Source organism: Oryza sativa, chromosome 10 (assembly GCF_034140825.1).
Source record: "Oryza sativa Japonica Group chromosome 10, ASM3414082v1".
NCBI classification, from domain to species: Eukaryota; Viridiplantae; Streptophyta; class Magnoliopsida; order Poales; family Poaceae; genus Oryza; species Oryza sativa.
Window position 1 is genome coordinate 14,044,524 of NC_089044.1, and position 14,610 is coordinate 14,059,133.

Genomic DNA, 14,610 nt, shown 5'->3' on the forward strand with positions numbered 1-14,610 from the left:
AAGCGACCTATCTCTACATAAACCGAGCCGCCGCCTTCACGCAACACACGCGAAATCAATCATTTGCCTCCTACTCTATGCTGCGCCGTACCTCGTAGACTACTCCATCCCGCTCGCCGGCGTGCACCGGCGATCGGGAGAGTAGGTCTCCGGAACCTCTACCTTCGACGTCCTGCACTGGGAGAAGGCGGCAATAAGGTTTTTGGGAAGCGCTTTGCGCGACTGCTCCTTGTTCGTCCATGATGGCTCGTCTTCCTCTCCGCTTGCGTGATGCGCGCCTTCATCGACGCCTGCAACCGCGAGTAATTCCTGCTGAGCAACTGGTCTTTCCGCAACCTCGATACATGTTCGACATGTTGCGTATATTTGATCTGTTCATGAATATATTAAATTATTACGTGCTTATAATTTCAACACAATGTTCCACTGGTACGAGTCCGATCTGTCAAGTCATATCATTACATAAAGTTCTATCGGCTCAATATGAAAAATATTACAGATTGCTAGTTACAGATGAAATTAAATCCTATGGCACATTTGTCCATATATTTTTGAAATGGATGTCAATTAGGCGTAGAATGAAATTATTTTGCGACGTCACTCCATGAACCTCTACTAGTTTATTAACAACATTTGAATAAAATATTTTGAAGTATGATCACTATTTTTTTTTTGTGATTGACCAAATGAAACAAAAAAAATATATTTCGTTAGTTGTTCATCGTCTATTGATCTGGTCAAATGGAACATGCTGCTTTAATTGGATCACGAAGTCATTCTTGCTTTTAAAGATATGGTGTTTTATCTCTTGAAATCTACTTTTCGGATAGGCACTTGCATCAACGAAATATTTCTAACTCGCACGAGCATTCGTGACTTGTGCAGTTGTCCCCTAAGCTATAATGTGAGTATTCGTGACTTGTGCAATCGTCCCCTACAATGTGTGGTAGAAAAGGTAGTACAACCAAGAAGGAAATAAATAAAATGATTCACACACTAACTTTACACGTTGCATGTCCACTCGACCGATTAGCTGGAGCGTTCCAATAAGAACAACTAGACAAATGTAGATGTCTGTTGCATGTTTTGAATTTGGATTTTTCTCTATGTGCTGGTTGCTACTGCAACCTTTTCTCTTTAGGAAAAGGACACTGAACATTTCTTATATAATTATTAGATCATCCAATTATTTTTTAGAGTCATGTTAGCACAAATCTCAATGTTTCGATGTTCAAACATTGTAGACATGAACGTAGGGAAAAATGAATTATAATATGCTCAACACAAGAAGGAAAAGATGCACACCACACAACACAATGGTTAGGACACTTCGCTATTTATGTTAACTCATGGGATACACAATTTTGCTCTATTTTCACTGATTTAAACTAACATTGGGAAGTGTTCGGATGCAATAATGTACAAGTTGACTATAGACACATCATCACTGATCTCAAGTTCTTGTAGCATCTTTAGCCATAGTAGGCTTTGTTTAATCATTGTGCATCCTTGTAAAAAATAATACACGTACTCGTTCATTGTAAAAGAGCACATACGGCACTCCATTGTTAATAATGCACTGAACACAATAACATACTCCATTCTAAGAAAACACATATGTCAATAATGATTCCCATTCCCAAAGCCTGAAGCAAAAACTGTAATACATAGTGTCATACTCCCTCCGTACTCGTAAAGGAAGTCGTTTAGGACAGCGACACGGTCTCCAAAACACAACTTTGACTTCTTATTTCTATAAAAATATTTATTAAAAAGTGATATATGTATACTTTTATGAAAGTATTTTTCAAGACAAATCTATTCATATAATTTTTACATTTTCAAACTCAACAACTTGAGAGTTATTCATGATTTATATTCCCATGGTTTGACTTAAACATTGTCCTAAACGACTTCCTTTACGAGTACGGAGGGTGTATTAAAATGACTATATAAATAACAATTATGTTAGGGTTGTATTTGAAGTCCTTCACTAAAACCAAAAAAAGGGCAGCTAATGATGCAACCCAAGACACGATTTTACAACCCAGATGACTCAAGGAAACTGATGTGGGATGATCTATCTGTTGCTAACCTCTTTTGTCATTTTGTGTCATAAACATTGCATGAACCAATACCACACACACCTGGCTTTATCTATAAGAAGATGATGATCTTGCAGCCATAGGAGACAACGAAGGAGGCGGACCGACAGAAGGATTTCAAGAAGAACAAGGGGATATCCATTCCTCTCATAGGTTTCTATTTCTTTCTGATCTTTCTATTTTTTGTGGACTTTGCTCCTGCAAGTACCTAGGGTGAACAAATATTCTTGTTTGAGTATCTTGGTGCATCTAATGGGATCTAATTTTAATTCATGGATTTTGTTTTGGTTGTTATGACCATAAACTTCTTGGTGTCTACAAGGACTATTTCAACATATCATAAGGTGTTCAATCTATGGTTATATTCATCATAAAATATATGGAAGTTTGTTCATACTCTAATGCTAATATAAATATCTTTCCAACCATGTGGATTGCAGAATTTATGGTCTTTTATTCAAATATTCTTGTCTATTCTTTCTTGTGCAATTCTTTCTTATGGCAAATGTTATGAAATGCTTGCAAATACATAGATCTCAAATGGTGGAGCCATATGTTTTTGAATGTTAGATTTGTTAGATGAAGTGTTGCTAGTGGAATAGGTGTTTTGAAACTAGATGTTTGGGCTAATGTATGGAATAAATTGATTTTCAATTTAAAGCCCTTACTCCTTAGCACATTGTGTTTGCTTACACATGATTGCTTCTAAATTTATTTAGTCTCTAAGTATAACAATTGTATATATTGTGTTAGGAACAAATATATGGAGAATGACATATTATGTTCATTAGAGTTTCATTTAGTAGGTTAGCATATCAGAACTTTTGAGATGAAGATAATCAAGCGAATAGTCACAAGATTAGAAGAAAATCTTTTAGGCAAATGTGGAAACAAATTTATTTTATCTTCAAGATTCTAATCCATACTATTGACAAAGCTTGTACAATTGCACAAATTATATTATGACAGACGATTTCCCTTCTTTCTTTATCTATAAATATTCTTAGTACATTCAATTGTTTTAACGACTCTGAATTCAAATTACTCCCTATGTTTATTTAATTTTAAATTAACCAACGTCATATAAAAGAAAATGGGGTGAGTAGTTAGCTACATTTTCTATGTGATTGTATTCTTGACTACTTTGTAACTCCTTGTTGTATAATGGATTATTGATCTTGACATCGAGTGATTTCAACATGTTCAGAGCACCTGCTTGCAAGTCCCACAGATACAATGGGTTTTGGTGAAAGCACCCAGGGCAATCAACGTATGCATTCTTATTCATGTTAAATTTTGTCATATTGCAATATGATATCAATATTGTACCTCTTGTACATTAATGATAAAGCTGAAGTATAATTTGGTTATACATGACATGCTGATGATGCTACTTTATTTCTATTGCTATAGGTAAGCTTGATGGTCCTGGGAAAGTGTCAACTGAATTATCCCTAGTCAATCTAGAAGCTAAAAATTTGCATCCTAAACCTGAGTGCAACCAACCTATTGTGAGTTCCCCATTTATCAGTAACAATGTACTCTAAATTTTTACCATTTGAAATTTCCATATGCTCTTAAATTTTCATGCATTTCCCAATCTCTTTCCTACTGCCGATCCTATATATGGTGGTTCAGAAAAGGAAACCAAACTCTAATATAGTTTTATATTATATTGCTTGATAAATGTCTCGCATATTCGATTGGCACAAACAATTTATATCACACTGATTTCTTCCCCTAACACCTTAGGTCCAGTTCCGGTTGTGAACTTGCACAAAACATCTAGTGTCTACTGCATTCACATCGATTTTGAATAATATTTAATTGGCACCAACAATTTTATCTCACATATTGCTTTTCCCCTTGACACCTCAGGTCAAGAGTTCGGGTTGTGCACTTGCACAAAAAACTTCTAGCAAGTGTTTTATTAAAAAACTTTATATATATAAATTTTCTATGAGATCTTTTAAAAAAAGTAAAATTATCTATCAGAGAACTTTTACAATTTCACTAGAGAATATAAATTTTCATATCCGCCTGGAGAATTAAAAGCTTTTTACCATTAAACTTTCACCTGTAGCGTTATGGGAAAAAAAACTTCCATATAGATGGAAACTTCAATGAGAAGTCTCCACCACAATATTTTGAGGGACTCATTGGGAATCAACTTTCCAAAATCTTATAAAGTCTTCATTGTTCATTTTTTTTAGAGAAAAGGTCAGAGACCCGGCTTTTTACTGAAAGCCATATCGGCAGTGTTCAGCTGGGGTTGCCAGCGACAAAGAGGAGTTCAACAAAATACAGACCAGGAACAGCAACCAGACTGGCGAACAAGTAGCGAACGATCTAGATTCCAGCCGAAACTCTAAGCTGACAATGACATGAGCCAGGGAAACATCTACCTGGGAAACAAAAACTCTAACGACTAAGCAACAGAACGATAGAATTTTAATCCACACCCATTCTTGGAGATCTTAGACTAGTCGACACCATCTTGATCCTGTCAGTCATCAGCTCCAGCCTTGCTTCTTCTTTAGGACGGAAGAGCTTCTTCCACTGCAGCAAATTTGCAACAATTTGAAAAGTTAGAGACAGGGGGAATACAACAATTTATCTCTAAACACCATATTATTTCTGGTTAGCCACAAATTCCAGCACACAGCAGCAAGTAGGCTAAGATGCAATCTAATCGAAGTAGGGGAATTATCACTATCACAAAGCAAAAAGAACTCGTCCAAACTCCTAGGAATAACGTTCCAGCCTAAGGCATCTCTGCAAATACACCAGATAAGTCTAGCCATAACGCAATTAAACAAGATGTGATTGGTAGTTTCCAAATGTCCACAAAGCTGACAAAACTCTGAACCATTCCAGCCTCTTTTTTTAAGTTGTTCCGCAGACTGAATTCTATCTCTAATGGCTAGCCAGAGAAAGTGTTTAATCTTCACGGGACAGGGGCTTTTCCACATCTCAGTATTCACCTCTCTTATACCCCTAAAGGTCAGGGTCCTGTACATAGATTTGGTGGTATATTTCTTGTTAGTAGCTAGGCCCCAAAGTAAAGTGTCAGGAACAGGGGAAGTCTCCAGATTATCAATTACTTTCTTGAGTTCCTCCCATTCAGTTATTTCAGCTGGACCAAAGGATCTTCTGAAAGAGAGACAATCAGTGCCCTCACTAGCAATCTGGTAGACAGTCACCTCTTGTTGGTTACAGATAGCAAATAAGGATGGAAATCTAATTTTCAGAGAGCAATTGTCCACCCAATTATCTTTCCAAAAATAGATATGTGAGCCCTCACCAACTTTCCATTCAGCACCCAAAATCACCCATTTTCTAATATTAAGCAAACCTCTCCAAAATTGTGAGCCAACACCATTTTTCACCTAGAACACCCCTCCTTCTTGTAAGTATTTCCTCCTTAACACTTCTAAACACAAGCTCTTTTCATCAGATTCTATCTTAATAATCCACTTGGCCAAGAGGGCAATATTCATTCTTCTAGTTTCAGAAAACCCTAAGCCCCCAAAATCCTTAGGAAAGGCCATGTCCTCCCATCTCACCATATGGTATTTTCCCTTTAGTTTGTTACCAGCCCAATAATATCTATTCCTAATCTTATCAAATCTCTTGTGAACCCCCTCAGGAAGCTGATAGAACTCCATGGCATAGGAAGGGACAGAAGAGAGACAAGCATTGATTTGTATAGCTCTTCCTGCGTGGGACAGGGTACCAGCACCCCAAGTACCTAGTCTTTTTTCTAGTTTGTGACCCAGGAAGCCAAAATCATGATTCAAGATCTTATCTGGGCTGATAGGTAAACCTAAATACTTCATAGGAAAGGAACCCACTGGACAGTTAAGCATCTGAGCTATTCTTATAGTATCAACCGTCTCCAAACCCACAGTGAACACCTCGCTTTTGTGAAAGTTAATTTTAAGACCAGCCATTTCTTCAAAACATTAGAGGATGAACTTTGTGGCCACAATTTGATTAACATCATTAGCAACAAATAGGACTGTGTCATCCGCATATTGAAGATGAGTAATACCCCCCGGGAAAATGTTAGGAACTAATCCACATAAAACTCCAGCAGCTTTGGCACTGTCAAACATAGCAGCTAGAGCATCACTCACAAGATTAAAGAGGAGAGGAGAGAGAGGGTCACCCTGCCTAAGGCCCCTAAAAGTTCTAAAAAAGTCAGTTCTCTCACCATTTATATTTATACAAACTCTACCTCCCATAACACAGGACTTGATCCAACTAATCCACTTCTTTGGGAAATTTTTTCTTTCCATCACTTCTATTAAAAACTCCCAGTTCACTTTATCATACGCTTTCTCGAAGTCAATTTTCAGAATAATACCTTCTGAATTTTTGCTTTTCAACTCGTGGAGCACCTCATGAATAATGACACAACCCTCAAGGATAAATCTACCAGGGATAAAAGCAGTTTGTGTTTGAGAAACAACTTCATCAGCTACTTCTGTCAATCTATTAGTCACCACCTTACTTAGGAATTTAAAACAGTCATTAAGAACACAAATGGGTCTAAACTGTTTTATGTCAGTGGGATTGTTGTTCTTAGGAATTAAGGAAATAACTCCAAAGTTAAGTCTTTTTAAGTCCAGATCTTCATTGTGTAGCATGAGTAACATCTCAAACAAATCATTCTTCACTTGGGGCCAAAAAGCTCTATAGAAAGGGATACTAAAACCATCAGGGCCGGGAGCTGTGTTAAGTTTAGCTTCATTGATAACTTTATCTAACTCTGCCATTACAAAGGGCCTAGTCAGGTTTTCTTTACTAGCATCTGAAAGGTTGAGGTGGTTCGTCCAAACCCCCTGGGAAAGGTGAATGTTGGCAGTGGGGACATCTCTAAAGAGGGTTTTGTAGTACTCCACAATGTGCTCTCGGATTTCACTCTTAGAGGTCAACTCTGTTTCTCCATCCATCAAGGATGTAATGTGACACTTTCTTTTCCTCCCATTAGCAACTCTGTGAAAAAACTCTGTGTTTCTATCTCCTTCAAGAATCCATTGCTCTCCACATCTTTTATGCCAGTAAAGTTCTTCCATCTCATAGATGTGCTCAAGATCATTCTCCCAACTGTATCTCTGATTCCACTCATCTGAAGTCAGTTCCTCAGTCAAAGCCTTCTTATCAAGTTCTTCTATTTTACACTGCAAAGTTCTTTTCTCCCTCAGCTTTTTAGAGCGATTGTTTTTGCCCCATCCTACCAGGAATCGTCTCAGACTGCTTTGTTTTTTATTCCAAAACTCTAAAATATAAGAATTGTCTCTAGGTAACAGCCTCTGAATAACCAACTCTTTAAAACTCTCTTCAGCAAGCCAAGCAGATTCAAACTTAAAGTACTTACTCTTGACTATAATACCTTCACAAGTATCTAGTAGAAGAGGGATGTGGTCAGAACCCACTCTTAAGATAGAGGAAAGAAGAGCAGTAGGGTACATATCATCCCAGTCAGTGGTCACTAGAATCCTATCTAGGACTTCTTGCACAAGAGAATCTTGCTTGTTAGTCCAAGTGAATTTAGGGCCACTGCGATAAATCTCTCTCAGATCTAAGTTAGCAATGAAAGAATTGAACATATCCATATTTCTAGAGTTAGTGTTGGTGTTCGATTTCTCACTAGCAAACCTATACAAATTAAAATCCCCCCCAATCACCACATGATGGGATCTATAAAGAATGTGCCAATTCAGTTCATCCAGAAAAGCCTGTTTCAGATTGTTATCCACAGGACCATAAATCACCATGATCTCCCAACAAGAATTATCATAATTCAATTTAATGACATTACTAAGAAAAAAAGCCCCTGCATGAGTTTCTGTTACCACAGCAATATTAGTGTTTACTCCCAGCAACAAACCCCCTGAGGCCCCTCTAGAGGCTTTCCAGGACCAGTTAAAAATTCTATTGCCTTGAAAAGTATTCAGATCTCTGTCAGAGAAGGACTCTTTCTTAGTCTCCTGAATGCAAATAATGTCAACCTCTTTTTCAATGATTAGCTCTCTAAGTTGTCTACCTCTTGCACTGTTACCCAAACCCCTAATGTTCCAAAAAAGGACTTTCATTTTTTTCTTTGTTTCTTCACTCCACCTCTCTTGTTAGGCTCAGGGCTTATGCCATCTTTTTCAACTCTCAAATCTGTTTCCAACTCTTTAATGGATGACACATCTTCTGACTCAATCACCTTTGCAGGAACAGAAACATCTCCTGCCTGAGGTTTCTGTTTCTCCAATTGATTCTTCCAATTCAACTCAGCTAACTTAGCTTGGACTAACTCTTTGGCTTTTAAAGTCTCAATATTGTTGTCAATCTCAACAGGGTTACTGCCTAGATCTATATTAGCAGCTACATCAATCTTTTTCAATTCAACAGAGTCTAATAATTGAAAAACCGCAAAGGGATTAGAATTATTACCTGGTTGCTCCAAATTTTTCCTTTGGGTCAGGATCTTAGCTCTCTTTGGAATAGGAACAACAGCTAACTCTCTATGTCTTAAGCTCATTCTTGAAGTAACTGCAGGTTCAGTCCTTTTAGCCTTCCCCTTCTTCCTGTTAGAGACCTCCTGGAAACTGTCCTCCTCCTCCCTATCTTCTTCTTCTCTCAGCCTCTCAATGTCAGAATCAGTAGGGATTTGGCATCTCTCAAGATCCTCATCAAACTCTAACAGTGTTGAGAACTCGGGTCTAGTCTCATTTTGGGACAATTCAGGTGCCTCCAACTCTTGGGATTCCTGCTCTGCAATCATCTCTTGCTTTTTGTCTCCCCATATCACTAAAGAAGTACAACTCTCAAATAAGTCAGGGTGTTTCAAAAGAGAGGTTTTCTTAGAGGCTATCATTTTTATACTTCCTCCCTGTTCAGAACTGACTTTGCCCTTGTAAGTGGGTGGAGCAGAAAAAGCTCCTGCTCTACTCTCATGTTGGCTTCCCTCGCCTTTAAGAGGTCTTCCTCTAGAGATGTCATGATTCTTGAATTCGTCATCTAGATTCATATCATCCTCTAGCCCCTCATCATCCTTATCATCTTTGTCATCATCATCTGGAGGATTCTGTCTATTCTCATAAGGTAAGTACCCCTTAGGTTCCCAACGAATCATGTAACCCACCTTGTTTATGTACAGATGAATAGAGAAATATAGCTCTCTAGGATCCTTACAGGCAACTCTCACCCTTACTGGACCATCTCTCCTGATACTTGCAACCTCTACAGCCTCAAACTCCCCAACCAGCTCCACAATAGATTTGATATAGTCTTCTGATCTGGCCATTTTTGGAATCCCATAGATTTTCACCCAGACAGCCACTAATTCATCAACAGCCTCTTCAGTTATACCAGTCTCCACCACACTAGCTTTAATCTGGGATGTCTCAAAGTCAAAGCTCTTGCAAGTTGAAATCTGACTCCTAACTTCATATGAAGGGAATTTTTTGAGAAATTCTTTAGCATTTAGCTGCTTAATTTTCCAATCCCAAGTTAAACCTACAAACAAGTGTTTCAGTTCAGCTAGCACTTTACTCACAGAAGCTTCCCCCTGAATCACTGTCAAAATACCTCTCACAGGAGCTCTAGCCACCTCTGCGTCAGAAATCTCTACTTGCAAACTATAGAACCCTTGCCCTGGGATCCCAAATCCACAGAGCTTAACACATCTTTTAGCAGAAATCAGCGGGCAATGAGAAGCAATGTGTCCAGTATTGTGGCAAGAGTAACAGAGGGGGGGATTAGTATAGTTTGCCTGGTGGTGACCTTCACGGCCACATTTGAAGCACTTGATCTTCATCGTACCAGCCCCACGCTCCATCTCCGCAGCTTGACGACCTTGAGGCTTGACATTTGGATTCACCCTTGGTTGATTGGGGAGTGGACGCCGGAGGCCCTCCTCCTCCCGGACGTCGCGGATCCCCCAGTCACCTCCGCCTTGCTCCATCGCCTGACGCTTGTTAGCTTGCCAGTCCGGCCGAATCGGCGGACGCCGCTCCATGACGACTTGGGCAAATGATCGGTGATCACACTTCCGCTCCGGAACTCTCCAGATCCGACGAGCTAAGCCACCAAATCATCGGATTTCTTCCGCTTGCGCTGGAAACCCTAGGTTTGGCTGTGTCGCTCCACGCCTCACCCAGATCCAATTCTGCGATCCAGAAGGGGAAACACGAGGAAAAATATCTTCCAGCGAGAGATTCGCTTCAGGAAATTGGGGTGTCCTCGAGTTCCTTGGATGGGCTCCCGAGATCCCCCTGGGCTTCACTGTAGCCAATGGGCTACCTCCGCCATGGGCGACCTCGAGATACTCACACGTGTCCCTGGGCTTTACTGTAGCCTTCGGGCTAGCACCGCCATTGCTACCCTTGGGACAAAATTCTTCTAGCTTACGCGCCACGCGACACGGTCCGCGCGCCGCCTCCGTGAGGACGTCCTTGTGCGTGAAACCCACCGGCCACCGGCGAGGCGACGGGCGGCGGCGATCCGCCGCCGTCGCCGAGGACTCCCCGCGCTCTCGAGTGCTAAACCCTAACATCCTTCCGATTTGAAGCAATAATCGTCTTCATTGTTCATAGTTTTAAGAAAGTTTTGTAACAACTGTATACAGGAACACATACCTACCAAGGGTATGAAGTGTACTCCACTGCTACCACTACCTACAGAACATGCTGATGATGAGCCTATATATGTGAATGCAAAGCAGTACCATGCAATTATCCGAAGGAGACAACGTCGAAAAATTGTTGGATCAGAAGATAAAGTAGCAGCAATTCGAAAGGTTTTGTATTTTACTTTTCTAATTTGTTCTTGTATGGATGCTTTCGTATGCTCCTTAACTGTTATATAACATTTATTTATTTAGAGGATCCTTGTTGAGGCTCGCCAAAAGCAAGCAAAATTGAGGCATAGAGGAAAAGGCGGACGGTTTATTAGCATAGAACATCCCCTTGAACTTTCTATGGATGATCAGATATCGAAAAACGGAGGAAGTGCCTCGCCTTCTTCATCTACAGTGTCAGAAAACTCTAGCAATGTGAACGGTTTTACAGGTGATGAATTATCCTTAACACAATTTTGTCATAATTTAAATAACCATTTAGTATTGTTTGCTTAGCAACCTTACTCATTACACAGGAGATCTCTAATGCCATGGATAGCAGCAAAGGTCAATCGCAATGGCTACAATCTGAAGAAAAAAAAAATCTCTAGATGAAGCTGAACGTACATGTGCAACCCACATTATTGCTCATGTGGCAAATGGCAAATGATCCCTATCTTAACTATTTGGCCGGTGTGCTTGTTGGCTTAGCTATTTGAGGGGTGCTTAGCAACTCATTTTAAATGTTGATAAAAAATAATTGTGTGGTGCTAAACTTTAAATACGGTATTACCGTCTTGGGAACTAGTTTGGCTCTTATTTGGTTTGTGTTCCCCACATATCCTCTCTTACTCTCTTACTGTAAAGTGTAAAGTATAGCCCACCAATTATTAAATATTAGTAACATACAGAGATGCCACATCATCATTCACTAATAATTTTTACATTTAATCATCATGCAAATATACTATATTATCTATAATTTAATAATTTATTAAAGTTTAAAGATTTAAAATGTAAGCATGTTAAATCATCACACATAATTAATTCATATAATATTTCAATATATCTCTCCATCATCTTTTATAATATCGTATATATTTATATAGTTCATTTTCACTTAGTTTATGTTGCATCAATTGTTTTAGTCATTAGATGATTAATCTATTGTTCAAATTATCTATCTTAGCTTGGCATGCCCTGCAAGCTAACAAGCTTACCGGCGATCGTAGAGTAGCCATTCACAAGATAGACGCATACAACATTGAATTTGTTTATGCAGATATCACAAAACACACGATTTTGTTTATTTAGAATATGATCAAGAAAAAAACCACATTACAAGATCGATCACAAATCAAAGCTACCCATCCATGGTAGCTAGGCTATAGCTAGCTAGCTAAATGGGAGACGTGGTGACGTAGGCGTCGTACTCGATGACGAGGAGGTTGTCGGGGTCCGACGAGTTCACGCGCCGGCTGAGCGTGTGACCCCGCGCCATCCGGAACTTGCCCGTGCCGCCCACCACCGGCCGCTCCATCACCGTGCCCAGCACCGCGCGGCCGAACACCTGCAGCGTGCTCCCGGCGTACGGGCCCTCCTCCGTGAACGCCAGGCTCAGCATCGTCGTGATCGCGCCCGCGCCGTCGGCGGCGGCGAGCGACGTGCCGGCGGTGACCCCCTGCGCGCGCCCCACGAGGCGCGACGCCGGGTCCGCGCCCTCCCGGAGCATGTCGTCCACCACGCCGACGAACCCCAAGGAGCTCCCGTCGCCGCTGCGCGCCGGCGGAGCAACCGTCGCCGTCGTGCCGTTCGGGCCGGCCGTGAACACCTCGTGGAAGAAGAAGTGGAGGTGCGTCATGCCGGCGCCGGCGCCGGCGTCGGCGACGCCATCTGCCGCCGCCGCTGCCGCGAGTACGAGGAGCAAGGGCACGGCTAGCCGTGGCGCGAGCAGCGATGGCGCCATGATTTAATTTGCCTTTGGAAGGAGAAGATGTAATAACGATACACTGTACTCCCTCTGTTTCATGAAACAGAAGAATATGTACTTACTACTACGATAGTACGATACCTCGATGAAGTGTCACTGCATGTATATATATATATATATATATATATATATATATATATATATATATATATATATATATATATATATATATATATATATATATATATATATATATATATATATATATATATATATATATATATATATATATATATATATATACATACATATATACATATATACATACATATATATATATATATACATACATATATACATATATACATACATATATATATATATACAATATATACATACATATATATACATATATATATATATATATACATATATATATATATATATATATAGATACATATATATATATATATATATATACATACATATATATATATATATACATACATATATATATATATATATATGTGGATTGAAGTCAACGTCGTGATCGTTAGTTAAGGGCGGCTAACTCGCATGATTTTGGAAAACAATTGGAGACAAGTTAACTAATGCGCAACATCATTCCCCGATTGCATATAGTATAAGGTTAACTGGCAGATAGCTGGGTTTTGACCTTATTTTACTTTCTATTGACAATGACTTTACAACAACCATGCAAGTAGACAAACTAAAGAATTAGCTAGGTAGGTTTGAAGATAGATTTTTATATCTCGGGTGGACGTGTCGCCTGGCCACACTGCCCCTTTTCTTGGTCCACCGTAGCTGCCCGTGCCGAGCTGCCACCTCCGACTAATTACCACTCTTTTGTGGTGTCCTATAGCCAATTCATATTTTTGTGGTGTATCATGACTAATTACATATTTTTTGAGTGTCCTATAGCAAATTTTGCCAATAGATTTAATATGTAATATATCACTTCATAAACATGCAAGTTTAAATTTGACTTTTATAAGTTGTAAAAAAATAGCAAATTAAGCTCTAACTAGTATACATATATTCACAGTTAAATTTGTTATTTTTTTATAACTTGTAGAAGTAGAATTTGAACTTGCATGTTTGTGAAATGATATATTACATATTAACCTATCATGTTAATTTTTTTGAAAATTTTTCATAATTATTTAGATGATATGCAAGACTCGGGTGGATCGACGTCTAGATCCACCCGAGTGTTTAAAACAGTTTCCCAGGTGGGTTTGTCATTTAGTATTAGCTACTCCCTCCATCCAAAAAAAACTAATCCTAGGAGGGGATATGACCTCTTTTAAGACAATAAATCTGGATAAATGGTAGTCCAGATATTATATGTACGGTCCTATAGTCCAGAGTTACAATCCCCCATCCCTTCCTCCTATCACTGGGCGCAAGTCTCCGCCTCCAACCCCTACTCTGAAAAGGGCGAGGTCGCCTGCACGCTCGCCACCCTTATCCTCCACGACACCGGCCCAAGCGGCGGTTACTTCCCCTCCCCGACGTGGCGTTGGCGGTGGTTCTCTCCCGCTTCCATGCTCCAATAGTTCTTGTGATTTTGTAATTTGTGAATGTTTTTTTTGGGATTTTGTGATTCGGGAATCATGTTTATTTTAGGAAGGAAAAAGTATGAATTATCTCCTGAACTATCGCGGTCGACCGAATTACCCCCTAAACTCAAATACCATACATTTTCCACTCTTTAACTCTTCATACTGGATAAATAACCCCTCTAAACACTGTTTTGAGCCGTTTTGATCTGAGCTTGCATACGTGGTACCATCCTCCCGGAGGCCACCAGTCAACCATCCCCCTCAACCCAATCCCTCCCCAGCCCTTGCTCTATCTCTCGCGTGCGCTCAGGCGACCGGTGGCTGAGGCGGAGCTCGCCCGGGTGGCCGGCAGCAGAGGTGGAGCTCGCCCGG

General features: G+C 39.9%; 3 protein-coding genes across 3 annotated transcripts; 1 reads left to right on the forward strand and 2 right to left on the reverse strand.

Moving 5' to 3' along the window:
- The first annotated feature begins 2,116 nt into the window (after positions 1-2,116).
- On the forward strand, positions 2,117-11,641 carry LOC4348557 (nuclear transcription factor Y subunit A-3). Its single transcript, XM_015757940.3, has 6 exons — positions 2,117-2,258; positions 3,313-3,375; positions 3,519-3,616; positions 10,732-10,902; positions 10,987-11,173; positions 11,259-11,641. Exons 2-6 carry the CDS (start codon positions 3,342-3,344, stop codon positions 11,267-11,269), a joined length of 501 nt encoding a protein of 166 aa, XP_015613426.1. The 5' UTR covers positions 2,117-2,258; positions 3,313-3,341; the 3' UTR covers positions 11,270-11,641.
- On the reverse strand, positions 4,557-5,773 carry LOC136353686 (uncharacterized). Its single transcript, XM_066304857.1, has 4 exons — positions 5,547-5,773; positions 5,210-5,258; positions 4,862-4,957; positions 4,557-4,664 (listed from the first exon to the last, which is right to left on the reverse strand). The coding sequence occupies exons 1-4, from the start codon at positions 5,771-5,773 to the stop codon at positions 4,557-4,559; spliced, it is 480 nt and encodes a 159-aa protein (XP_066160954.1).
- Positions 11,642-12,005: 364 nt separating the features above from the next.
- Positions 12,006-12,802, reverse strand: LOC4348558 (dirigent protein 2). Its single transcript, XM_015758294.3, has one exon. It carries the CDS (start codon positions 12,686-12,688, stop codon positions 12,122-12,124), a length of 567 nt encoding a protein of 188 aa, XP_015613780.1. The 5' UTR covers positions 12,689-12,802; the 3' UTR covers positions 12,006-12,121.
- Between the last annotated feature and the right edge of the window lie 1,808 nt (positions 12,803-14,610).

Excerpts from the sequence above, each read along its gene's own strand:
- LOC4348557 (XM_015757940.3), top strand. The coding sequence starts at position 3,342 with ATGGGTTTTGGTGAAAGCACCCAGGGCAATCAAC. Across the intron at positions 3,376-3,518 it reads AAGCACCCAGGGCAATCAAC|GTAAGCTTGATGGTCCTGGG; the intron begins GTATGCATTCTT and ends CTATTGCTATAG. Across the intron at positions 3,617-10,731 it reads CTGAGTGCAACCAACCTATT|GAACACATACCTACCAAGGG; the intron begins GTGAGTTCCCCA and ends AACTGTATACAG.
- LOC4348558 (XM_015758294.3), bottom strand. The coding sequence starts at position 12,688 with ATGGCGCCATCGCTGCTCGCGCCACGGCTAGCCGTGCCCTTGCTCCTC.
- LOC136353686 (XM_066304857.1), bottom strand. The coding sequence starts at position 5,773 with ATGGAGTTCTATCAGCTTCCTGAGGGGGTTCACAAGAGATTTGATAAG. Across the intron at positions 5,259-5,546 it reads GAATCTGATGAAAAGAGCTT|AAGATCCTTTGGTCCAGCTG; the intron begins GTGTTTAGAAGT and ends TCTCTCTTTCAG. Across the intron at positions 4,665-4,861 it reads GAGATGCCTTAGGCTGGAAC|TGGAAGAAGCTCTTCCGTCC; the intron begins GTTATTCCTAGG and ends AATTTGCTGCAG.